Below are 25668 nucleotides of genomic sequence, written 5' to 3'. Positions count from 1 at the left end.
TTAGAAAGTTCTCGTCATATCCACATAGAGGCAATATAATCGACTTGAAGTTGCTGACGTTGCATTCACATTTTCCGGAACAGTCAGTTCGATGACAGACAAAGATAAAAGTTTGTGAGCTAAGAGAAACTCAAATTTTCCGCTCGCCACGATGGATTCAAAGGAGGAGCTTGTAAGTATCGGCAACGCGACAGGAAGAAACATTCCTGCGGAATTACTCATTGATAAGCGAAAGGGTAACGGATAAGGCGCCTCCACGGGTACCCCACGGCGGTCGAACGCACTTCCGCCAGGTGATTCAAATGGGGTGATGGTGGCGGGAGGTTTTTTGATGACGAGTTCAACTTCGGGAGACAATTGCCACGGCCATTATAGGCCACAATACGGTGTCGATGGTAGATGATAAGTATTACTTTTGATAGTGGTCTGTTTCATCTTGGATGGCGGGCGTGTGTTTGTGTCTGTTATTTGGTCTCTGACGTCGATTTTAGAGTGCCCGTGTTGAATGGTGAAACATGACATGATGGTGTGTATACCACGAACGTTTGATTGGCGTGAAGGTTCCCTGCCGGTTATGTTACGATATAACCTTAATAATAACCAGAGACATGAAACAGGGCAGACTCTTTTGCTGCGACTGTGTGTTCACAAAGATTTATTATCGAACTTTGTTATTTCCTGGAAATTGGAAAGTTTGATGTTCACAAATAATAGTAGAGAAATGTAGGTGCCGTGTAAACCAGTCAATATCTGTTAATCTGATATCAAAGATATACTTGAAATTAATCCGGTTTCGATACATCATGTATTGGTCAATTTCTATGAATTAAGCATCGATAAAAACTGAAATTATATAAACACTAAAAATAGTACTAAAGCGACAGATAAAAAGGCGTATGCATTTATTTGCTCATCGAAGATCAGCGTTATCATTGGCCGAATGAATAAAAACTTGATATAATGTGAATTTAAGTATGTTTGGTGCCAAAACGTCTTCATCGATGGATGACAAATGGCCATACATGATTGAACGGCCGTGCTGACGTTTGATACGGGGTAACCGGATCTTCGAATCCTATCTTGCGTAGAGGGTTGAGCTCGATTAGATTAACGATTTCCTCGAAATATAAAATCTTTGTACCGACTTGCAAGAAGCGCTGCTGCACGTACCTGAGATATAGGTCTTCAATTTTAGTTAATCTTTACTAATCGTGGGATGATTATTGTTTTTTTTAACTAAACTATGGTAAACCCTTTCTGATGGCTTTTTTTATCGCTTATCTGATCATCCAGGGCGAATGGGTTTGGCTGCAGCAAAAGAACAAAGATGAATTCGAACTGCCATACGCCGGGCGAGTTCTTCGTACGCACGAAGGGCGAACCCTGGTGGTCAACGACGACGGTGAGGAATTCTGGGTCAAGGACAAAGAGGTGAGTATAGGCAATTTTTGTTTCGTCGATCATCACCAACTTTTTTTTTAAACCTTGAATGGGTATTTTTTTCTCTCTCCCGCTCTCTCAACCCCCTTATTTACTTTAGATAATCAAACCAATGCACGTGACGTCACAGAAAACGGTGCACGACATGATAACGCTCGGTGACCTGCAGGAGTACGCCATACTGCGTAATCTCATCGTTCGATACCGCCAGAAGCAGATTTATGTAGGTGAATCAAACGCCGTTTACACCGTTGGTTTTGTTTACATTATATTATCTTTCGATTGTTTTGCTGAAATGATTTCGTACCTAGACGTACACCGGTAGCATGCTGGTCGCGATTAATCCGTATGAGATCTTACCGATCTACACGTACAATGAGATCAGCCTGTATCGAGACAAGAAGATGGGTGAGCTGCCGCCGCATATCTTCGCCATCGGGGACAGCGCGTACCAGGAGATGAAGCGCGAAAAGCGTGACCAGTGCATCGTGATCAGTGGAGAGTCGGGAGCGGGCAAGACGGAAAGCACGAAGCTGATTCTGCAATATCTGGCAGCGACCAGTGGCAAGCACTCGTGGATCGAGCAGCAAATCATCGAATCAAACCCGATCCTCGAGGCGTTTGGTAATGCAAAAACGATGCGCAACGATAATTCGTCCCGATTCGGGAAGTACATCGATGTGCACTTCACGACCGAGGGCGTTATTGGGGGTGCACGGATCGAGCAGTACCTACTGGAGAAGTCACGCATCGTGCGCCAGAACAAGGGCGAACGGAACTATCACATCTTCTACTCGATGCTGGCTGGCATGACGAAGGAGGAACGCCGTCGGCTCGACCTGGAGGACGCTCCGAAGGCCTACGCATACCTGACCAGCGGCCAAACGTTGCTTTGCGAGGGACGAAACGATGCGAAGGAGTTTGCCGATGTGCGCGCTGCCATGAAGGTGCTGGCGTTCGATGATCAGGAGATTCAATCCATCTTCACTCTGCTGGCGGCGATCCTTCACCTGGGCAACGTGAAGTATAAGGCCACGGTAGTGCAGAACATCGATGCGGTGGAGATAAATGATACGGTTAATGTAGGTCGGGTTGCGGTGCTGCTCGGTGTCTCCAAGCCCCAACTGATAGCGGCCCTTACGCACAAGACCATTATTGCCCATGGGGAGCGTGTCGTGTCGCAGTTGGCCAAAAGTCAGGCACTGGAGGCGAGAGACGCGTTCGTGAAGGCGATCTATGGTAAGCTGTTCATCATGATCGTGGACAAGATCAACAAGACGATCTACAAGCCGTCAGCGAAGGGACGCCTCTCGATCGGTGTGTTGGATATCTTTGGATTCGAGCAGTTTGAGGTGAACAGTTTCGAGCAGCTGTGCATCAACTATGCCAACGAGAACTTGCAGCAGTTCTTCGTGAAGCACATCTTTAAGGTATGCGTGTCCTTGCAGGGTCATTGTAAAGTAGGCGTACTTAGGTAACGTGTTCATTCCAGATGGAACAAACGGAGTACGCACGGGAAGGTATCAACTGGACCACGATCGACTTTATCGATAATCAGGAGATTCTGGATATGATCGGTATGAAGTCGCTTAACCTAATGTCGCTCATCGATGAGGAAACTCGCTTCCCGAAAGGCACCGATCTAACGATGCTCTCGAAGCTTCACTCCACCCACGGCACGAAGACGGTGTACGTGAAGCCAAAGTATGACAAAGATCCCGCGTTCGGCGTGCAGCACTTTGCCGGCGTCGTCTACTACCGGGTGGAGGGTTTCCTCGAGAAGAACCGTGACTCGTTCAGTGCCGACTTGAAGGAGCTGGTGACGAAGAGCACCAGTGAGTACTTGGTGACACTGTTCGGGACAGACGATTCGCTCGATACGACCAAACGGTCAATTACGCTATCGCTTCAGTTCCGCAATTCGCTCGAGTCGCTGATGCGTACACTATCGTCATGCCATCCTTACTTTATAAGGTGCATTAAGCCAAACGACGTCAAACGACCTAAGGTATGATAAACGGTGTCTAATCCCCGACGGGAAAAGAAACACATTTCCGTGGGCTTGAAGAACCATCAAATCAGTGAGCTTTACATCTCTTTCTATGTTTGTAGATAATCGACAAGTCACTGTGCGTGCGACAGCTCCGATACTCGGGTATGATGGAGACGGCCAAGATAAGAAAAGCGGGCTACGCGATCCGTCACACTTACCGCGAGTTTGTCGAGCGTTACCGGCACCTTGGCGTTGGCATCGGTCCAGCGCACAGGGTCGACTGTGTGGAGTCCACCAAAGCCATCTGTCGGAAGGTGCTGGCCGGTATCCCGGACGACTACCAGTTCGGTTTGACAAAGGTGTTCCTAAAGGAAAGCCATGACTATCTGTTGGAATCCGAACGATCGCGTGTATACTTGCACTATGTGGTGCTTATACAGCGCGCCTTCCGAAGGGTCCTGTTCTGGCGATACCTCCGCCGGTATCGCCAGGCAGCCATTACAATCCAGAAGCACTGGCGCGCCAGAGGCTACCGTGCCGACTACCTCACGATGCGCAACGGATACCGACGGTTGCAGGCCGTCATCAAATCGCGCTCGCAAACGTACGCCTTCGGAAGGCTCCGGGAGGCCATCGTGCAACTGCAGGCCCAGTGCCGTGGGTATCTAACGCGCCGCAACCTTCGAGACAAGATTACGTACAGGGCCCGGCGGATGAACGAAATTATCGCCAGGAAGCGAACCGAGGAAGTCCAGTTCAAGAAGTCGGGCAACGCCCGCTGGCGCGAAGATGCCGAACACAACTACCGGCTGCGGGTGGATGAGCTGAACAGAGAGCTGGCGTACGCGGAGGAGTCCCGGAAGGCGGCACGCGTTCTACCCCAGCCGAGCATCAACCCCGAGGAGGATAACAAGATTGTGGACGACGTGTTCGGTTTTCTGGAAGGTACTACGAGCCCGGAGCCGGTACCGAAGCGGAAACCTTCGTTGGCCGTAAGCAAAATGCGCCTGTACTTTGAGGAGAAGAGTCGTAACAAGAAAATCATTCCGACCAAGCTCCTTTCACGTCCGGTTAACTATTACGAATCATCCAGGCTCTAGCCTTCTTTGTTGGGGTCGTTTATCTCATGTCAATGGTCAAATGCTCTTCTACACACGCACAGCAACACCTTCACAAACACCCACACACACATCCAACATAATAGTTGGATTGGTCCATTATCAGCATAAGTAATAAAGCAGGCAAAAGAACGCACGAGGATATTCAATAGATATTTGTAAATACACCCAGAATACAGGAGACACTCTCTTTGCTAATCTCTAGTGAAAAATAATGGCTCGAACATACTGCATGATAAATAGTCAAATTTACATCGGAACGATAAAAACATGTAAGATTTTGTATATAAACGTAATACTGCATAATAACTCGGACTTATAGGAAGAACACTGTTAATTGATTGGATAGAAAAAAAATGCGATTTCTATGAAAAGGTAAAGAATGGCGAAATGTATCGAATATGTAACATAGAAAGGCATTCGGATCAATAGCAAGCTCCGGTGTAGCAGTACTTCTAGGAAAAAACACCTTCGTTTCAGTCCAAAGGCATATCCGGACTGACGACGGACCCTATCCAAAAGAGAACGAACCAAACGAACTCGTACACAGCACGCCAGTGATTGATAAATCAGTACGATATCAGTCCTTATCGGCCAGCTTTAAAGCCCTTAGCTTACGGTACATGACAATTCCTACACGCATGTCAAGATATCGGATCGAGGCTCAAGGCGAAATTATTAACAGACGATGATTGATCAGCAAGGACGTTTGGCAAAAAAAAAAACAAGAAAAACGAACAGGAAAATGAATAAAATTCACCCTCAACCCCCACTTCAACGCCCTGACTCACGTTCCGATTTGGATACACCTTCCCTTAGGTTTCGTTTCCGCATACCTTTTATAGTGTAATTAATGCTTTAGGGCGAAAAAAACTGGTGCGTTGTAAATTTTTGTAGATATCGTAAAGATAGGTTAAGGATCATAAAAAAACCCAAATACCAAATGGTATGACACATACACGAATGTACACCTACAAACATACATACATTTGGTATCGCTCAATAACAAAGATGACACATACACCCTGCACTACTTGTCCTTCATCAGCAGCACATTCACCCTTTATATAGTTGTAATTGAAGAAATCCGTTCAAAGGGATGGGAACTGATTGGTAGATAATCATTGGTGATCATTGATGCGCTGTACATAAGTCTGCTGTATATAACACATCGTCATCATATATAAAAATGTACCCCTAGCATGACTTCATTGCCAAATTTATCAAATTGTATTCGGTTTTTATTGTTTTTTTTTACATAAAATGTTTTGCATTTGTTCGCGTGATAGACAGCAACGAAGTAAGGGTAGACTTTAATAATGACTTCATAAATTTTCCCACTAGGATGGTGATCCTTCCACTAGGACGGTGGGAGTAGCCGGACAGAGCGAGCAGCACGTGGAGCCAGCGTCGGTTCCTTTCCGTGAGGATTTATCGGACTACAATTTCGCCAAGTTTGCGGCCACCTACTTCGCGAACAATGCGTCTTATCAGTTCAGCAAGCGTAAGCTTAAGTCCTCGCTGCTCGATCTCAGCGGTACGGCCGATATCATATCCGCGCAGGTGAGATAGTTGGGATTGATGTTATCGTGATTGAAATGTTGTGGATTATTTAATTATCTGTTTTATTTATAAAATAAATTAATACACTAGGCACTGTGGATAACAATACTACGATTTATGGGGGACATGGCGGATGCTAAGTACGAAGATGAGAGCGAAGAGTTAAAGCACAAACCGGTAATGCAGCGGGTGTCGGTGACACTGGGCCGTAACTTTGCCAAGACGAAGGACTTCCAGGCGTTCCAGGAGACGCTGTCGGAGCACGACCGCAAGATGATACACAAGACGCTCAAGAAGAAATCGAAGATCCCGAACGAGCTGAAGTCGATCATGGAGAACAACGAGGAGATAACGGACTACCAGGAGTTCCTGAACAGTCGCAGCACCAACCTGGACAAGCTGCACTTCATCATCGGGCACGGAATTCTCAACCGGCAGCTGCGGGATGAAATCTTCTGCCAGATCTGCAAGCAGTTGACCAACAACCCGACGGCCACGTCGCACGCCAAAGGATGGATTCTGCTGTCGCTGTGTGTCGGATGTTTCCCACCGTCCGAGCGGTTCGTAAAGTACCTCCGGTCGTTCATTCGCGATGGGCCCGAGCTGTACGCACCGTACTGTGAACATCGGCTCGATCGCACGCTGAAAAATGGAACCCGGCGTCAACCACCGTCGCTGCTGGAGCTGCAGGCTACCAAAACGAAACAACCGATTCCGATCAGTGTGATCCTGATGGACGGTAGCAGTAGAACGGTGGAGACCGATTCTGCCACCACGGCCGGGGAACTGTGTGAGCGCATAGCCGATCTCGTTGGACTGAAGGATCGTTTCGGCTTCTCGATCTTCATCACTATGCAAGACAAGGTGCTGTCGCTGCAGAGTGGCCGGGAGTTCCTGATGGATGCCGTGTCGAACTGTGAGCAGTACGCAAAGGAACAGGGTGCAAGTGAGCGTGCGGCTGGGTGGAAGGTATTTTTCCGCAAGGAACTATTCGCTCCATGGCACGATCCAGCCCTCGATCCGATCGCGACGGGGTTGATCTACGCGCAGATCGTTCGGGGGCTAAACTTAGGCGAACTGGTTAGCAATTCAGATAAGGATTTGGCGATGCTAGCCGCCCTGCAGTACTACGCCGAGTACGGCAGCGAATTGAACACGAAGACACTACAGGAACGGTTAAAAGATTTCCTACCGAAAAGTGTCCTTCGACCGGAAACGGCGTCCCGTTGGGTGCAGATGGTCGAAAGTGCGTTCAAGAAAAGCCGCTGTGTGAAGGAGTTCCTCCAGCGAGCTGTTGCAAAGGAGGATATTGTCCTGTTCGCAAAAATTACCTGGGGTATGATGTTTTCGCGGTTCTTCGAGGCGGTCCAAACGGAAGGACCATCGCTAGCGTCACCGAACATCATCATTGCGGTGAACTGGTCCGGGGTTTTCTTCGTGGACGAACAGGAGCAGGTGCTGGTGGAACTTTCCTATCCCGAGATCGTTCAGATGAGCTTCGAAGAGGACGCCGAGACGGAAGTGGGCACACTCTACATCGGTACCATACAGGGCGAAGAGTTTAGCTTCAAAACGTTTGACGCTCAGGTAATCTCCGATCTGGTCAACTACATCATTGACGAGCTGAAAAAGAAGAGCGTCTATGCTGTCGTGGTGCAACAATACAAATCTGACACAACAGATGAAACGGTACTGACCCTGGTGAAAGGAGATCTTATTTCTCTGGGGCAAGGTTTCACCGGAGAATCGATCATGGCGGAGGACGCAACTTGGGGCTATGGGGAATGTAACGGTAAGGCGGGATACTTCCCTACAGAATCAATCTACATTTTACCCACGATTCTGCCTCCATCTGGAATTGTGCTGAATTTTTACAAGGTTCGTTAGGTTGTTCGTTTCTCTTTCATAACCAAGTTAATTTTAAACAAAATACATTTAAATTACAGCGAGAAAATGCTGTTAAAGCGAAGAAACATGCCGGCCCAATTTACAACACCATTCAGCGTAAAAAGATGCACAGCCTGCAGCGTTACGGTGCGGAACATTTTCGGACCCCCATTTCGTAAGTATTCGATATTCTAATCCTTTTGGATATTGTCTTTACCGAAGTATCTTTTTATGCAGGGTCGTGTCTTCGTCTACGAGCATAAACAGTGTGCGCAAGTCCACCGTCGAGGAACTCTGGCGACATACTCGGGATCCTATGAAGGCACCGCTACTGCAGCGTATACAGAAAGATCGCGTAAAGTGTGACACCGCTGTGATGATCTTTACTTTTATCATGAAGGTAAGGAGACGTTCATTTGGTTTGTTTTGAATATGATTTACAGTAGTTTTTTATTTAAAATATAACTTCTTTTGCTCAGTACATGGGAGATTTACCGAAGAATCGGGAACAAATCGATGTTGGCAGGATCTTCGGACCGGCTCTCGGAGACGACTTGCTGCGGGATGAGGTCTACTGCCAGATCATGCGCCAGCTGACGGAGAACAGGATTCAGATAAGCGAAGAGCGTGGTTGGGACTTGCTTTGGCTTGCGACTGGCGTCATGCTTCCCAGTCAGTCCCTACAGAAAGAGTTGTTCCTGTTCTTGCGCTCTCGCAAGCATCCAATTGCAGCGGACTGCTTGCTGCGACTGCAGAAAACGATGAAGGTGGGACCGAGAAAATTCCCACCGTACATTGTGGAGGTGGAAGCGATCCGCTACCGGACAGTAGAGGTTTACCATAAGGTGTACTTCCCGGACGACACGGACGAGGCGTTCCAGATTGAATCGTCTACGAAGACGAAAGATCTGATTCATACCATCACGCGTCGGTTGGAGCTCAAATCGAGCGAAGGCTTTAGTTTGTTTATCAAGGTGATGGACAAGGTATTCTCCATGCCAGAGGATTACTTTATCTTCGATTTTATCTACGAGTTGCTGGAATGGATGCGTGAAACTCATCCGTCGCGTTCCAACGATAATCGCATCCAGTGCGAGTACCAGCTGTTCTTCATGAAAAAACTGTGGATTAACGTGGTACCAGGGCGCGATAGCAATGCGGACGATATTTTCCACTTCCACCAGGAGGTACCGAAGCTGCTTCAAGGCTACTATCAACTCACCAAGGAGCAGGCAGTTGAACTCGCCGCGTACATTTTTTGGGCCCAGTTTGAGGTATCTGACTTGGCGCTGCTGAGCAAAACATTCAACCACTTCTTCCCGATGTTGGTGGCGAAGGACGTTGAGCGGTTCCAGAAGCTCGATCACTGGAAGCGAGACATTATCGCCAAGGTGGACGCCACCAAGGGCATATCGGTGAGCGACGCGAAAGTAGCGTTCCTCAAAATCGTCCAACAGTTCCCGATGTTTGGCTCGACGTTTTTCGTGGTAAAGCAAGCAACGGATCCGAATCTACCACCAACGCTGCTGGTCGCCATCAATCGGTTGGGTTTCCATCTGATCGAACCGCACACCAAGGAGGTCCTGTCCAGCTACAGCTACACGGAGCTGAACTTCTGGAGTTCGGGCAACACCTATTTTCACGTGAAATTTGGCAGCATGATGGGTTCGACCAAGCTACTCCTGGAAACGAAGCAGGGTTACAAAATGGACGAGCTGTTGGCATCATACATTCGGCATTTCAAGGCACAAGCTCAGCGGAACTAGCATTCTAAGGATCTAAGACAAATGGGATAATTTTGTGTTGTGCTTTATTGGGTAGCGGATAAAATAAATTGAACGTTTACACGTATCCCAAACGCTTGGCTTCGGCGACGAAGGCAATGAGTCCATTAAGGGTTTCCTGGCCATTAGGAATGATCTGATTGGCAGGCAGCACGAATCCGGTGGCTCCGGTGTCGCGGAACTCGAAGGTGTATCCCAGCCTCGTTCCATGGACTCCAACGAAGTAGTCGACTGTGCTTCCAGAGGTGACGTCTGTGTAAATATGAACAATTTTAATTAGTTTAAAATAAATCCGAATATAAAGAGATGAGAATATTGTTGTCACAAACTTACACAGCACGCTGGCACTGTTACCGTAGGTGTAACGCGTGCCGAAAGTAGCCTGAATGGCGGCAGCCGTTACGGTGGCAATCTGCTGCAAGTCGGCGTTGTTGGACGGCTGAGGTGCTCCGCTAAAACCGAACGGAGTCAACAGGTATTGACCATAGGAGTGGAACGAGAACTGAATGTTGATTCTGTCCGCAATGGTTGCGTAGTAATCGGCCATAGCCTTCGTTTCCGGCTCGGAGAATGGTGCCGGTCCGGCGAAAGTATCGGAGCACGGTACCGAAGAAGCTCCACCGTCTGTGGTTCATCGTTGGAATTATGAATAAAAATAAAAATTAATGTAGAGCGTGAAAATTGTGTCACACCTAACTGAAGGCCGATTCGTTGACTTACTCATCCAGAAGTAGTCGAAGTTGCGGTTCGGGTCAGTTCCGACACACAGGTCGTTCACTGGCTGACGGGTCTTGCGCCATTGACGGTTCTGTAGGCAGTTCATTCACGTTTTCAATCAAACAGTCATTCAATCAATCAATCATTTCAATTACTTACGGTGGTCTTGGTGTAGGCCAAACCGTCTGGATTGGCCACCATGATGAAGTACCAATCGTAGTTCTGTGCCAGATCCTGCACGGCCGGGTTGGTAGAGGTGAGCAGCTCGTTCAGCAGCCAGGTAGCGGTGGCGGACGAGATCCATTCACGTGCGTGAATATTGGCCTCAATGAAGATACCGGGATTGCCGGCCTTTTGCGACAGCTTGATAGCCTTCAAATCGCGTCCTTCGAAGGATCTGCCGTACACCGTGCCGGTCAGGATGGATGGGTTCTGAGCGACAATTTCGTCCATCCAGGCATAGATCTCTTCGACAGTGTAGTAGTCGGTCCAGCCAAAGGTAGCGCGAGTGCTACGGTTCGGACGCTCGGCATCGATCACTCTGGAAAAGTTATTTAAAAGCACAAAGATGTTTTTAGCTTTCCATACGGCCTCCAACATTTACGGCTATTCGGTACTTACTTCTGGAAGTCCTCAATCTGCAGTCGCGTCTTAAGGGCCAGTGCCTTGGACAGTTCCTCGAAGTGGGCAAACTTGTGCGGTGGCACAACGATGCTGAGCCGCATGTTGGTCTGCACCGGCGACTCCCAGAAGCTGTATCCATCGGAGTTCAGTTCCAGCTGCTGCAATGCCTGCAGCTGCCGGGCGGTGTCGATGGAAACCTCATAGACGCGGTAGTTGTCGAACCGGGCCTGTTCGGCGGAGCCACCGGTGGCGCAGGCGGCCAGTACGAAGAAAGCAAGCTTGATCCACATCGTCCTTGTTGTGTGTCACACTCTGTAGCCCAGAATGACCGAAACGTTGTCAAATGCGATCATCTAAAGCGCTTTTATACGCGTCAAGCACAATCAGTGGTACAAATTCGGGATTGATAACCAAAAAACGGTGCTCAATGGAGCCTGAGAACACAAATAGTCTGTACAAGCCCCATGGAATCTTCGATCAGCTGGGTGTGTTTATGTGACGCAAGCTGATCATGATTAGCGAAAAGTTGTGTGCCTCCCGGGTAGATAGTATTTGAACCAATTTCTGTAGTACCGGGAAATCCAACGCATTCAGTCAACGATAAGATAAACCTTGTAGGTCTATCTACGACTAGCAATATAAAGCAATTTGCGATGTGTTGATTGATTTTTGAAAGTAGATATGCCTATTGTATTCAAACAAACCTCATTGTGGAGCGATTGTATATCGTCTACGTCGAGCTACGTCATAATTAGCTCCCTTCAAGTGCTTGAATGCTCTAGAAGAGCACTATAAAGACCTCTTGTATTTTCGGCTAGCGAAGGTGAATAACCCATCAATTTATTAGATAGTGATGTTTTTTGTCAGTCATAGCAAACGCTTGTAAATCAAAAGGTCTTGGGAAAAGGAACCCAAACAAACGATATCGTGCCCATGACATAATGAATGCAAATCTTCGGTCTGATAAGATAAAAAATAGCATACTGATACAGAGTTGTAAAAACTTTTTTTTTATTGTGTTTGCTACTAGCGCATGCTATCATCCATCCCGATTACATGTATCCCAGCACTCTGGCCTCGTCAATCATGGCTATGAATCCTTCCAACAACTCTTCACCGTTCGGTACAATCTGCTCGGCCGGCAGTATAAATCCGAACTCTCCCTGATCACGCAGCTCGTAGGTGTACGACAACGGGATTCCACCGACGGCGAATGCCCAATCAACGGAGATACCCGATGCAATATCTGTGTAGGGGAGTAGAATAAGTAGAGACTCACTAAAATCTGTTTCCTTAAGCAAAATAGTAGAAGAAGGATATGTTCTTACAAAGGGCATCTGCGGTCGTACCCACGCGGTAGGGTTTGTTGTACAGCTTGTACATGTCAACTGAGGCCCGCTGTCCGACCTGCAGCAGGTCTTGGTAGTTGTAAGCTCTTGGTGCATTAGTGTAACCAAATGGAAACAGAATGTACTGGCCGCGAGAGTGAATCGACAATGCCAGCTTGACGTTGGCGGCGATCGATCTGATGAAAGTGGTCAAATTGCTTACTTCAACCTCGGATTCTGGTGCCGGGCCTGAATAGGTATCCGAGCAGGGTGTTGTTGAAGTTCCTCCATCTACAGAAACAAGATAAACAGAAACAATATGTGTGCGTATGCTAAAGAAGCAGAACGAAGAAACATACTGTTCCACTGGAAGTTAAAATTTCGGTTCGGATCTGTCCCATAGCAAAGTAGATTATGCTGAGTTCTGGTTTTGCGCCACAGACGTTCCTAGAGGAAAAAAAAAACAGAATGTTTCAGTTACGCATACCGCTAGTGCATCTTTTACTCTTCTCGATGCCCCACCGTGGTATGTGTGTACGCAAAACCATCCGGATTGGCCACGGGAACGATGTACCAGTCGTAGTTTTCAGCGATAAACCTCACGTTGGGTTCTTCCGACGTAAGTAGCTCGTTCAAGACCCACGTAATCGTTGCCGACGTTATCCACTCGCGGGCATGTATATTTGCGTCGATGTAAATACCCACGTTGCCGGATTTATACGAAAGCTTGATTACTTTCATGTCCCGGCCTTCATACGTTTGACCGATCGTATCCACCGACAGCACCGACGGGTACTGCGATACCATTTCGTCGATCCATTCGTAGATTTCCTCTAGCGTGTGGTAATCATCCCAACCAAAGCCCTCCAGCTTCCTGCGGGACGGACGCTCCTTATCGAGTATCCTAGAATGAAAAAATTTGCCTAAATATCTCTGCTGCCGGATATGCGAACTGCTTGTAGTACTGTTTTAGATTGGACGTAAGCAGTGTTGATCCGATGCTGTGCTTCTTGAAAAGTCTGTCTGCGCTAAACTTTTCGCTCGGTGGAATCACAACTTCCACGCTCGTGTTCACCTGAGCAGGATACTCTAGAAACGTATACTGTAGGCAGTAGAAATTTGTAGTTACTATTATCGGTTGTAATTTTTACAATTTTTTCTTGTATACCCCATTCGGCGACGATTCTAGCCTTTGAAGTAAGGTCAGCTGATCAGCGTTCGTGATATCGATTTTGTACACTCCATAGTTTTCATAGCGAAGTTTCCCATCTACGGTGGCTAGCAAAGCCAACGCACACGCCACCAAAAACACAGAGGAAATTTTTATTTCCATGCTCAATCACAAAACCCGTCTGGGCTACTAATAAGTGACATACAGAAGGAGCTCCTGTGAAGCTGTGAAATTTTATTACATCTTATCAACTCGCGCGGTGTGCTGTAAGCCCATTTGATACGATTATCTTCTCAAGTGCTGCTAGGGTTTTGGAGGTAGAAAACAACAGGAGAATACGACCGTTCAATAGGATGATTGATCGGCATCCAGAATCTATGCGCCGTTCAGGTTCGGTTGAAATAACCCATTGTTTTGGCCTTAGCCAGCATCGCTATCATTGCATCGAGGGTCTCTTCAGCGTTCGGTATAATCTGGTCGGCTGGTAGGACGAACCCGTACGGGCCATTATCGCGAAACTCGAAGCACATCGAGAGTGGGGTTTTGTGATAACCGTGAGACCAATCAGTAGTAGAGCCAGAGTCGACATCTGTAGAGGGGGAGTACATTGTGAATAGTGTTTCACATTTTTGTTTGAAGAACGTTCATGGGGTGATGTCTCAAAAATTGGAAATGAAGAAAACCAATTGATTACTTACACAACACATCTGCGATCGTTCCAAACGTGTACCGTGTGTTGTAGCGCGTGGCAAAACCGGATGCGGCCGCCTCAGCTATATCCATCTGGTCAGAATAGTTGTCCGGATAGTCAGCATCCTGGTAGCCGTACGGTAGAAGAATGTACTGACCATACGAATGGAACTGCAGGTGCAGCTCAATTCGATCGACGATCGTTTCGTAGTACGCGATCGTATTCTTTGTCTCAATCTCCGAGGCAGGTTCCGGTCCGGCGAAAATATCGTTACAGGCCACTGCGGATGCTCCGCCTTCCATCCAGTGGTAAGGGAAGTTCCGGTTCAGATCGACCCCAGCGCATAGGACGGTATGTGGGTAACGGTTCTTACGCCACAAACGATTGGTCGTCTTGGTGTAATGAAAACCGTCCGGATTGGCGACGGGGAGTATGTACCAGTCGTAGTTGACTGCCAACTCCTGCACCGCCGGGTCCTGTGATGTAAGCAGCTCGTTCAGCAGCCAAGTGACGGTTGCCGAGGTGATCCATTCACGGGCATGAATATTGGCCTCGAGAAAGATTCCCGGATTGCCGGGTTGTTGAGACAGCTTAACCAGTTTCATCTCACGACCTTCGTACGTGCGGCCAATGCTTTCGACGGATAGCACCGATGGATATTGAGCGGCCAATTCGTCGAGCCATTCGTAAATGGCCTCCAAAGACTGATATTCTTCCCATCCGAAACCCTCGCTACGTTTCGCCTTGCGGGGAACATTTTCCGCGTCGATGATGGATTGAAAGTTGGGCGTAGCTAGTCGGGATCTAAGGTGTAAATTTCTCTCCAGCTGTCGGTAGTCATCCAATTTGTGAGGTGGCACTAGAATGCTTAGATTCATGCGACTTTGCACGGGAGAATCGAGAAAGAGATACTAAACGAATACCGTTAATGACCATTTCTTTCTGCGACAGCTCTCCAGCTCTTAGGCCTCAACTTACTCCATTTCCGTAAAGCTCCACTTGCTGCAACACAGTTAATTGCTCTTGGGTCGCAATCTCCACTCGATAGAGATGATAATTATCATATCGAACTAGCTCGCTTCTTGCGGCTAGGAAAAGTAACGCGAGTAAAATAAAACTGTTTCGAAACATTATGGACTGCTGGGTGACAAGTGAAAGGAAACCTACCGGTAGCTATCTTTTATACTCATTTTGGTGGTCGTTTTTGGGTCAGGAAAACTCTTATTTCGTTAGCCTTATCGTAGTATACCAATGATACTGGGAACAATTTTTCCCACAGTTGTAAACTTGATCTGATTTGTATCTCCAGTAGAAGATGTCACGACGGTTCACGTGTTCATTGATCGTTATTAGTGGGTTATCAATCGTTGGTTTGTACCAGGATGGGTTATCAGTACGACATCACAGTCAAGTACGCATGACTAGTAGTACAATCATGAAGGAAAGACGGTAGCATTAGAGCTGATAATTATAACACCATGATTCGAATCTATGGGTCGTATTGTGCAACAATCAATGAGCTATGTTTATTGTTTACGTATCACGCCAACAGCTTTTCACGCTAATCTTATCGCTTACAATGATGACTCGGTGTGTGGGCTACGATGGTGGAAATAATAATAAAACACAATCGATCCCGAACGATTAGACGGTGAAGTAGCCAATATCCTTCCCCTTGCGGAAGAAAGCAACCAACCCATCGAGCACTTCCATTGCGTTTGGTAAAATTTGATCCGGAGGTAGGATGAATCCGTGGTAACCATTATCGCGGAACTCGAAGGTCGCAGCCACCGGAGTACCGTGCGTACCGTGGGCCCAGTCGGGTGAAGATCCAGAGGCAATATCTGTTTGGATTGAGGGTGAATTAATTTCAATGTCATGGTTGCATGATCTATGGAAGCGAACTGCTACGTACATAAAACATCGGATGTAGTACCAATTTCGTACAGGGTACCGAATCGGTTATAGATTGCAACAGCTGCAGCTTCGCCCATCTCCATCATGTCATAGTAATTCTCGGAATACTCCGCTCCTTCATGACCAAATGGGAAGAGGATGTACTGACCGTACGAGTGGAACGACAAATAGGCATGGATGTTGTCCTTGACGCTGATGAAGTAGTTCATGATATTCTGCGTTTCAATTTCCGAGCCAGCCTCAGGTCCACCGAAAGTGTCCGAACATGGGATCGCCGATGCACCACCCTCTGAGAAACAATAAAGATCAAGCCTATAACTACCGCTACTGATCACGTTGCTTGAGTATGTTTGACACCCTTACCCATCCAGTGACCGGGGAAGTTGCGGTTCATGTCCACTCCGTAGCAGAGCACACTGTGTGGGTAGCGGTTCTTGCGCCACAAACGGTTGGTCGTTTTGGTATAATGGAAACCATCGGGATTCACCACCGGTAAGATGTACCAGTCGTAGTTTTCCGCCAGATCACGCACGTTGGGGTCAGTGGAGGTAAGGAACTCGTTGATCAACCACGTTACGGTGGCGGACGTAATCCATTCGCGTGCGTGAATGTTAGCTTCGATGAAAACTCCCGGGTTACCAGACTTGTACGACATCTTGACCGCTTTCACTTCACGATTCTCGTACGATCGACCGATGGTTTCCACCGTCAGAATGGTCGGATACTGAGCGACCTGTTCGTCGATCCAGGTATAGATATCTTCCAGAGTTTGATATTCCTCCCAGCCAAACGCACGTCGTGACTTTTTCGGACTTTCCTCATCAATGAGCCTGTATGAAGGTTGGAATAAATAAAAAGTTGCCCATTCCTTGTAAAGCAGTCTGGAAGATATCTTACTGTTGAAGATTCGGAATTCTTAGACGGCTAGCGACTTCCAGGTGACCACTTAGCTCTTCAAACTCGGCAAACTTATGAGGTGGCACCACAATGTTAACTTTCATGTTCGTTTGCACGGGAGATTCCCAAAAGAGATACTGAAACGAAGTGTAATGAGTGTTTTTAACATAAGTGTTACTTTCCACTGGATTTTTACAACGCTCTTATCACACTCACTCCATCTGGGTATCGCTCCAAGTGCTGGAATACCTCCAGCTGCTGCTGGTTGGCAATGGCTACCTCGTACACCCGATAGTTGTCGTACCGGACCTGCTCACCCTGGAGCAATCCGGCCGCTAAACAGAGTAGTAAAAAAGCCGACTTGAAGACCATTTTCGATTGAACAAACGTAACCGACAGAAGCTAGCTCGACGAATGGGCCCTTGCTTTTATAACGATGCTTGGGCTGGGGATTTCAAGTAAGTTATTGCCAGATATCTAGAAAACGAGATAAGGAGAGGTGAATTTGATGGTTTAATATGAATGAAAAGAAAAAAAAACAGGATGCTGAACAGCGTATTACATATCGAGATCGATTGTGAACTGCGTTATCGCAGTGCGCAGTGATAATAATTGATTGTTGAGTTTATAGGATAGAATGTGATTGTCAATCAAACTCAGCCATGGACAGAGGTGGATCTAGCTATGAGCAGGCTGAGCGGCCGCAAGGAGGGGGTGGGGGGGGGGGAGCATTAGGGAGCCCCAGTATGAAAACTTTAGAACCCATATATTTGAGGGTATTTTAATTGGGAGGACGGAAACGATACGAACTGTCAGATTTCTCGTCGCGGTCCCATACAAAAGGTAAACAACATTTTTGAAAAAAGCGAAAAAATGGCTAGCCGCGTCGTTTTGTTTCCGCGCATCGTCTCGACACGTAGGTGGTGTCGTTTTGGATCGTCGAGACGGCCAGCCATTTTTTCGCTTTTTTCAAAGTGTTGTTTACCTTTTGTATGGGACCGCGACGAGAAATCTGACAGTTCGTATCGTTTCCGTCCTCCCAATTAAAATACCCTCAATTATTTCCCACTTATATTTTTCACTTTTGGGCATGCATAGCGAGCGAGATCAAAAATATTTTATCTTGTTAGATTTTGAGTGTTCTTTGATATTGCTTTATCTTTGTTAATTTTCTTAAGCCTTGGTAGAATATGTTTCTTTGCCTTGTTTCGGTCTAATCTTTACCTTTTATGGTAGCTTTGAGCTTTACAAATTAGATCTTGGTTTAGCAGTAAAATAGATTTGAATTTGTTAAAAGAAGTAAAAAAGAACGAAAGGGGAATAAGAAAGGTATTAAAACGAGAAGTTTTTAATAGAATAGTATTATGTCGTCACGGTAGGGTATTTGGATGCCGTAATGGAAAGCAAGATTTGTATAGTTTGGGACATGTTTTTGCATGTGTAGATTGCTTAGGTGAATATGATAAATATTTAAAGTTTCATATTTAACAGTCTGCAATGCATAAGGTAATGTGAATTACGTATCACGTCATACTGTTGATGAATCTATAGAAATGATTCAAAACCAAATCTGAATCGAAATCCGATTGGAAATTATAGAACAATAAAAACGAGTTCGAACTATAGCAATTTTTAAAATTGTTCTCTTGCTATATCCCAAGCGCTTTCTTAGAATTTGTAAACTACTATAGAATTTATTCCTATTAATAAACATAAAAACTGTATGACAATAGTGAAAACATGTATAATTAAGTGCAAGCTCTTATAAAACAGATAAGTTTTACATCTTTAGTTTTTAGTTCAGATATATTTGAGGCATAAAAATGTCTGGAGGGCTCCGATTACTAAACCACTTGGGGCCCGGTATAGATTAATCCATCTCTGGTTATGGATAAGAATACAGTTTTGAGGTTTTCGGGGGTGGGACCAATATGGATTGTCATTAAAGAAAACTAACTGGTTCGTTTTGAAGGTCTAAGGCAAAGGTGTCAAACTCGTTTGACCTCGCGGGCCACATTTCGCCCCAAAATAGGTTCGCGGGCCAAAACGTAAAATTGATTGGATTGATGAAAATATGTTCTTATCAATGTGGTTTGATCCAAACAGTCAATCGTGTTTAACACCTTCAAATTTTTAAAATATTTTATTTCTTCTTGTAAAATTTACAATTTTCAGTAAAGGATAAATTTTTTAACTTTAACACTAATGTGTATTTTGGTAAAGATTTCAAAACAGTAAATGTGCGTTATTACTACAGCTAACTTATTGCTCCACATCTGTTATTTTATTTGAAATGCTCTTGTAGTTCATGACGTTTGTTTTGTATGAACACTATTTATTCGCTTGTCTCGAAAATCTGTGTGAAATCTTTGCTCTTGTCAACCGCAATATTTCGGCGTGATGTGGATCAAAGTTGTATATCACTTTCTTATAGAAATTGTTGAAATTAACGTTCGTTCAGTTCTCTTACAATTCATTCAATTCAACAAAAAAAATTCTATTCAAACAAAAGCTAATACTCAAAGATCCAAACTTTCGATGTATTGCTTCAAAGGTGTCGCGGGCCGGATCCGATGTTCGTGCGGGCCGCATGTGGCCCGCGGGCTGTATGTTTGACATCCCTGGTCTAAGGGTTACGAAAAGAAAGATAAAATGTTTAATTTCATTGAACATTTATTGAACGTTTATTGGTCACGAAGTAGTTTTGAAATGAAAAGATTGATTATTCATTTTTAGCCAAATAACATTGGAGACACTGGATAACTTCATTTCTCGTAGCACTGGCCGTAGTAGGTAACGTTTTCTGTTTTTGCCGTTTCGATCTTCACCTGGTGTCCATCGTATACAACATACAAAGAAACATTAGGTACGACAAATACGACGGTATCGTAGACATAGAAGTATTTGAACGGATAGGTCTCAACACTGCCATATTCGAGGGCGTGCATCAGTTCGCTATCAACCGTAAAGGTGTATTTGGTGGTGGTGTTTTCCACGTGCTTGCCGAAGACAGGTTGCACCACAATGCTGTGGCCGTTGAGGACCAGCTTGAAAGCCTGCAATAAAGTTACGAGAATAGGGGATTTAAAGAGGGAATGATAGAGTCATTAAACGTCAAGAGAAAGTTTTGTTAGCTTACAACGAAGTTCTTCTCCAATTTCTGCACATAAACGGCCCAGGTGTAGGTCGCTGGGTGATCGGAAGCGTACATGATCCATTCGTTGTAGACCGGCGTCTTCGCCACGTCATAGTGGTACGGGGCGTACTCATAGACGGGATTCACCACGCAGTTGTCAACGTAACCATACGATTTCATCACATCAAAGTACCTAGTACGAGAAGATCACAGAGAGAACATAAGAGATCTTTGCATATTTCCTGAATGTACCATGTGGTTTTCTTACTTGGTGAAAACGGTGCTTTCCGGCTGGAACATCCAAACCCAATCGTAGTACGGGACATGATCGAAGGCAACCGTTTCGTAGGCGGACTTAACCACGACATCCACAACGGGGTAGGAGTAGTACATCGGATACTCAACGTCGACGACAAAACGGTTTTCTGGAACGTAGTGGAACTGCTCGATGTCCTGATAGTACGACGGCACAACATGTTTCACCGAGAACCAGAAGGGCTTGACGAAGTCAATGTACACCGGATGCACGTGCTGATAGTCAACCGTGTAATGATACTTGCGAACAGTGGTGTACACGTCCGCACACTCGTACGTAACCGGCACAGAGTAATCCGCGAACAAGGGCAGCACACGAGGTATGCACTGTTGGTAGTAGTACGTCGGCACGGTATGGTACGATGGGGTGTATGGGTGGTGAGTGATATTCTTTTGTACATCAGACTGTACACCGGTCCATTCCATCGACATGACCATATCATCCTTGACGCACTTGTGATCGTACGAATATCCATGGAAGTACATCAGTTTTCCAGTTACTGATTCCGGTGCCACATTCTTCACGAAATCTATGCAAATGTTCATGTTTTTCTCACCCGGTGTCTGGTGGGTGATCTGCACGTTGACCGTCTTGAAGTAAGTTCCATGTTCGTGCGTATAGTACACATTGACGTCCCAGTGGTTAACGACTACGTCTGTTTTCTTGAAGATTGCCGTCATCTTCACGTACTGGCGATGGTCCGGAGTGGTCCATAGTTTGTGCGGCAGCACATCGCTGTCTACCTTGAAGCTAAACTCGACCTTATCGAACGGATACATCTTGCACGGATTAACATAGCCCATGACACCGAAGGTGGTCGGTTGGGGTGGAAGAACGGTCGTGTAGAACCAGGTGAAATATTTTGCAACAAAGTCGAATACGGTGACACGCTCCAGCTCATGGAACAGCTCTGACGTGAGCACGTCGGTGACCGATTTGTAGTACTTCACAGTCGGAGGAACCTCCACGTCAAAGACGGACAGATAGAAGTGAATTCCGGTGTACTTGGAGTGTGATTCGTACAACACGACGTCCTTCTTCTTTGGCACCGGATGAGCGGTAGTCGTATCGTACTGGTGACATACCGGACAGGTCACCTTGAGGTAGTCCACCTCCGTTTCGGGCTTAGCATAAACCTGCGTCTTAACGTGCGACTTGAAACCGACCACATTGAACACCTCGTTCGAGTGCTTGGTCCAGACGAACTTGAAAGAGTTTTGTTGGAAGTTGAAAATTACATCGAACACTAGCGGAACGTTGAAGTCGAACGACTGCACACGGCGAGTTCCCTGCCAGGTGAGGGCGAACGGGTTGTACACCGATACTCCGTAGTATCCGTGCGCCCACATGCGGAAGAAGCTATTGACGGTAAGGGTCACCTCGTTCTGGTTCGTCGTCGACGGAACAACGACGTTGTACTTGAACTGCGTCAACAATGGTAGCTTGAGGTCGATCTTTGTGGGCACACCGTCGAAAGTGGGCGTATACAGCTCGACATCGGCGACATTTAGCACATGCGTGAACTGATACTGCAGCGTCTTGAAGATTGTCAGGTAGGTATGCGTGTAGAACTGCTTGATCGTTTCCTCGTTGAAGTGCTTCGTAAAGACTACCTTGCCGTTCGCCATAAATGTAAACTCAACATGGACCGGGACGTTTTCGTAGTTTTTGGTGATCGGTTCGTTGACCGTTTTGGGATCAACGTTGAAAATCTTAGGCCACAACAGCGAGAGTGGATTATGGACGCCCTCAAACTTCACGTATACCGAGTAGAGATCGTAGACGCGATCCATGACGTACGGCGAGAAGCTTACGTAGAACTGGTTCACCTTGTTATGTTTGACATCGGCGATCATGTTACCGCGGATAATGCTGCCAACCTTTTGTCCGGCATCGACGTAATCATAAAAGAAAGATTTCGTCTCAACCGCAGGATCGTAGTGTACGAACTGCTCAACCACACGCTCCAAATAGTGGTAGAAGTCGGTTCCGAAGTACACGTCCGAGTTGACCAAACTTCTTATGGTGGTTACAAAGAACGAATACAGATGCGGATCCTTCTCACCCTTCATAATGGCCACCACCTTTGAGCAGTAGTGCACATCCTCCATCGAAATAATCACCTTCACCGCAGCAACACGCAACTCGACCGGGATTGTCTCGTCGATCACGATAGGGAAGACAATCTCAAACAGTGCATCATGCTCATGCTCCTTGATTTCCATCAACGCATAGATAACGTGCACCTGCAGATGACGATCGTACTGCATGTCAAGCACCTGTTCACCCTTAACCAGAGGGACCAACAGATCTCCAACCGTACCAAGCTGGATGTTCTTCATACCGTGCAACCAAACGAGCTGATCCTCGAAGGTCTTCGCTTCCTTGAGCTTTTTGTAGTACACCTTAATGTACTTTTCGATCTCCACCGAATGCTGATCGTGCTGGAACGTCTTGTAGATCATAGTACCGAAGGAAAGGATAGCGGCATGGGCTACCTCCGGCTTGACAACCGACTCAAAGTTTACAAAATCCTCCACACTGTGCAGCAGCTCGATCGATGGTGCGCGCACATTGACACCCAGCGAAAACAACATACCAGCGGCGACGGAATCCTTCACCTTGTGGTTCTTCACTATGTCCATTACGAACTGCACCGAGTATTTCGTGCCCACCGAAGGAAGCACCTTGCAGAAAATGTCCACCGCCATCAGATCCTTCGGGGTGGTCGATTTTGTCAGCACGGTCCAGAACTGGCCATAGTTTTCAACGGTAAACGGTTTCAAGATTTCGATGATGCGCGAGATCACAAGGCCATGCTTCGTATCGATTTCTTGGTGCGTGATAGGATTTTCCTAGGAGCAGAGTCGAATAATTTTGGTTGAAAATAAGCTCATAATTGTGTTTCTTCAGTGAATCGTACCTGAAGGTATTGAACAGCTTCATACAGCATCACCTGAACCTTAGGAATAACGGTAGTAACATCAACCGTTGGGGTGATGGTAGAAATGGTTGGGTAGGTTTCTTCGAACACCGATTCCGCTGTCTCGTAGTGCACATAGTGATACATCTGGGAAAGGAAAACTCAGAACGTAAAATACCAATGGGAACAGATCTGTAGCAACGTTTCACTTACGGGGAAGTTGTTGAATTCAAACTTCTTGGTTGCCGGAACAGTAAAGGTGGTGTGTGTGAAGACCAGCGACTGTTTGCTCGTCACAAATTGCTTTTGACCCTCGACGGTGAACGGTTGCACGTACTTGGTGCTTTCGGAGTGCACCTTATACGCCTGGACTCCATCGTTGGAAATGCTAAGTTCGTATTCTACCACCGGCAGGACCGAGTTCCACGCGCTCCAGTTGTGGTACACGTGTTCCGGCTCAACGTTCGAGTAGATACCGTAAGGAAGCTGCGTGAACGTCTGGTAGACGGGTGTCTTGATCACGTGCACCATATCATTGTCCGAATGGACGGCGTAGGTCACGTTCACCTTACCGTACACGGTTTCCTCTGCTTCAGTGAAGACAACGGGTTTGACAAATTTTTTCGTCGGAATCTTGTCCATCGGAAGCTGCAGCATGGCCGCCACTCCCTTCTTTAGGTTCACACTCCACAGGACGTCCGACTTGGTGGTGAACACTTCCTGAGCCATCCCAAACTTATCGTAGGTAATGTAGAATGGTTGCACGATCGCTTCGGCTTGCTGGGCATACTCGGTGTAGTTTTCCGCCGTCGGCTCCATCGGCAACGGTAGTGGGCCCGTGTAGAGGAAAACCTTGGGGTCAACAAAATGCACGAACGTACCATTGCCGTTCGGATCTGTATCGAAACAATAACGCAAATCCTTAACAGAGGTGATCATTGAAGAGCGCTACGCGACCCATACCTGGACTAACGTGCAGATCAGCCTTCACACGGTACATCGAGCCGTATTCCGGTTCCACTACGCCGGTCGTCACATCGAGCACGTACTGGTACACATATTCCTCCTTTCCGGTACCCACGAAGACACTTTTCGGCACGGTCCCCTGGGCCCAACCCGTAGCCACCACAACAGCAAATGCTGTAAGAAGCGAAACAATTGTAGCCCCTCCTTACGCAACACGCTAAGGGGACGAAACGGCGCTGGAAACTCACCTAACACCAACCACTTCATCGTACGGCCGGTTCTCCACTAGCTTCCTAGTAGGGGCACACTTTTTCACCAACGATTTTCCGTTACCTTTCCGATCGTCTCCTAGGGACGCCAGCCGGTCAACTGCTCCCGTGTGTTGACCGAGGGCGTCTTTTAAAGGGCCCAGCTTATCAAGGACACCGGATGCTTGTTTACCCTCGTACGCTCCTGTAGGTCATCTTCGATCGCCGGGTTATAGTGCAGTTTAACACATAATACAAACGCCCGATAGCACACTGGTACGATGATGATACTGGCAACTGCATCCCTGGGATGTGTTGCTGCACCGTTTTGGGGAGGCTAAGAATAAATAATTTTTGGCGGTATCAGCTACGCCAAAATGTTTTGGAGTTTATTAACCTTTGGAAAGGAACATTGTTGCTTGCAGGGAGCATTAACCGGGAGCATGGTATTTTCGTTCAGCCATACATTGGGGTCGAGTTCGTATATTGCGTTCATCTCAAATGATCGGAAAAGTTGGCGTATTGATGGTTCACGTAAGCGAATGACATCGAACTTCATTGTGTTAGATCATGCTTGCCAATGCTTTACGAACGGCTTTTCTGCAGTGTTGTGCATAATTTTAAGCGAGGTAAACTTATTGCTGTTCTTCCAAATAACTATTTATCGCTCTTACCACACTTTAAGGGGAAGCATTTATAAATCGATCGATTTCAAATGGATTTAGCCATTGAGGTAGATACTTTTTCAGGTAAACCGTTTTTATGCTCATTTTTTATCTTTTTATACTAAGCCTTTGAGAATAATTGACATACTTCGGATTATCCACAGGTTTTGTAAGTTATCTGCGGTTGTTTTGAATTATTATGTTAAATAATTTTTTTGTCGAAAAATAAGTTTAATAAGCAGTAGTCCTACTTCCCAGAAGAGAATTCGCCGACTATTTAATTA

At 46.5% G+C, this 25668-nt stretch overlaps 5 protein-coding genes across 7 annotated transcripts; 1 reads left to right on the top strand and 4 right to left on the bottom strand.

Moving 5' to 3' along the window:
- Window positions 1-151: 151 nt before the first annotated feature.
- On the top strand, window positions 152-9767 carry LOC131265464 (myosin-VIIa-like). Of its 3 annotated transcripts, none has more exons than XM_058267730.1 (11): window positions 152-172; window positions 1294-1431; window positions 1541-1663; window positions 1752-2870; window positions 2933-3448; window positions 3553-4438; window positions 5930-6114; window positions 6205-7992; window positions 8061-8176; window positions 8239-8401; window positions 8481-9767. In XM_058267730.1, the coding sequence occupies exons 1-11, from the start codon at window positions 152-154 to the stop codon at window positions 9765-9767; spliced, it is 6342 nt and encodes a 2113-aa protein (XP_058123713.1). The 3 variants fall into 3 exon arrangements, with proteins under 3 accessions (XP_058123713.1, XP_058123711.1, XP_058123714.1); XM_058267728.1 differs by having other exon boundaries at window positions 5927-6114; XM_058267731.1 differs by having other exon boundaries at window positions 3553-4459; window positions 5960-6114.
- A 76-nt stretch (window positions 9768-9843) lies between these two features.
- LOC131264346 (uncharacterized) lies at window positions 9844-13787 on the bottom strand. The gene is made up of 11 exons (XM_058266650.1): window positions 13623-13787; window positions 13408-13556; window positions 12977-13358; window positions 12814-12901; window positions 12455-12745; window positions 12183-12372; window positions 11124-11420; window positions 10662-11043; window positions 10506-10593; window positions 10119-10409; window positions 9844-10037 (listed from the first exon to the last, which is right to left on the bottom strand). The coding sequence occupies exons 1-11, from the start codon at window positions 13785-13787 to the stop codon at window positions 9844-9846; spliced, it is 2517 nt and encodes an 838-aa protein (XP_058122633.1).
- Window positions 13788-13967: 180 nt separating this feature from the next.
- On the bottom strand, window positions 13968-15447 carry LOC131265502 (zinc carboxypeptidase-like). The gene is made up of 3 exons (XM_058267774.1): window positions 15295-15447; window positions 14324-15227; window positions 13968-14214 (listed from the first exon to the last, which is right to left on the bottom strand). The coding sequence occupies exons 1-3, from the start codon at window positions 15445-15447 to the stop codon at window positions 14012-14014; spliced, it is 1260 nt and encodes a 419-aa protein (XP_058123757.1). The 3' UTR covers window positions 13968-14011.
- Window positions 15448-15815: 368 nt separating this feature from the next.
- On the bottom strand, window positions 15816-17502 carry LOC131263661 (zinc carboxypeptidase-like). The gene is made up of 5 exons (XM_058265892.1): window positions 17347-17502; window positions 17131-17267; window positions 16597-17063; window positions 16232-16522; window positions 15816-16160 (listed from the first exon to the last, which is right to left on the bottom strand). The coding sequence occupies exons 1-5, from the start codon at window positions 17500-17502 to the stop codon at window positions 15961-15963; spliced, it is 1251 nt and encodes a 416-aa protein (XP_058121875.1). The 3' UTR covers window positions 15816-15960.
- Window positions 17503-19403: 1901 nt separating this feature from the next.
- On the bottom strand, window positions 19404-24738 carry LOC131263755 (uncharacterized). The gene is made up of 7 exons (XM_058266011.1): window positions 24720-24738; window positions 24469-24645; window positions 23719-24401; window positions 23506-23652; window positions 20535-23437; window positions 20270-20459; window positions 19404-20186 (listed from the first exon to the last, which is right to left on the bottom strand). The coding sequence occupies exons 1-7, from the start codon at window positions 24736-24738 to the stop codon at window positions 19896-19898; spliced, it is 4410 nt and encodes a 1469-aa protein (XP_058121994.1). The 3' UTR covers window positions 19404-19895.
- Between the last annotated feature and the right edge of the window lie 930 nt (window positions 24739-25668).

Source organism: Anopheles coustani, chromosome 2 (genome assembly GCF_943734705.1).
Source record: "Anopheles coustani chromosome 2, idAnoCousDA_361_x.2, whole genome shotgun sequence".
Taxonomy (NCBI): domain Eukaryota; kingdom Metazoa; phylum Arthropoda; class Insecta; order Diptera; family Culicidae; genus Anopheles; species Anopheles coustani.
The sequence above is the reverse complement of the archived record's forward strand: the minus strand, read 5'-3'. Positions and strand labels throughout refer to the sequence as shown.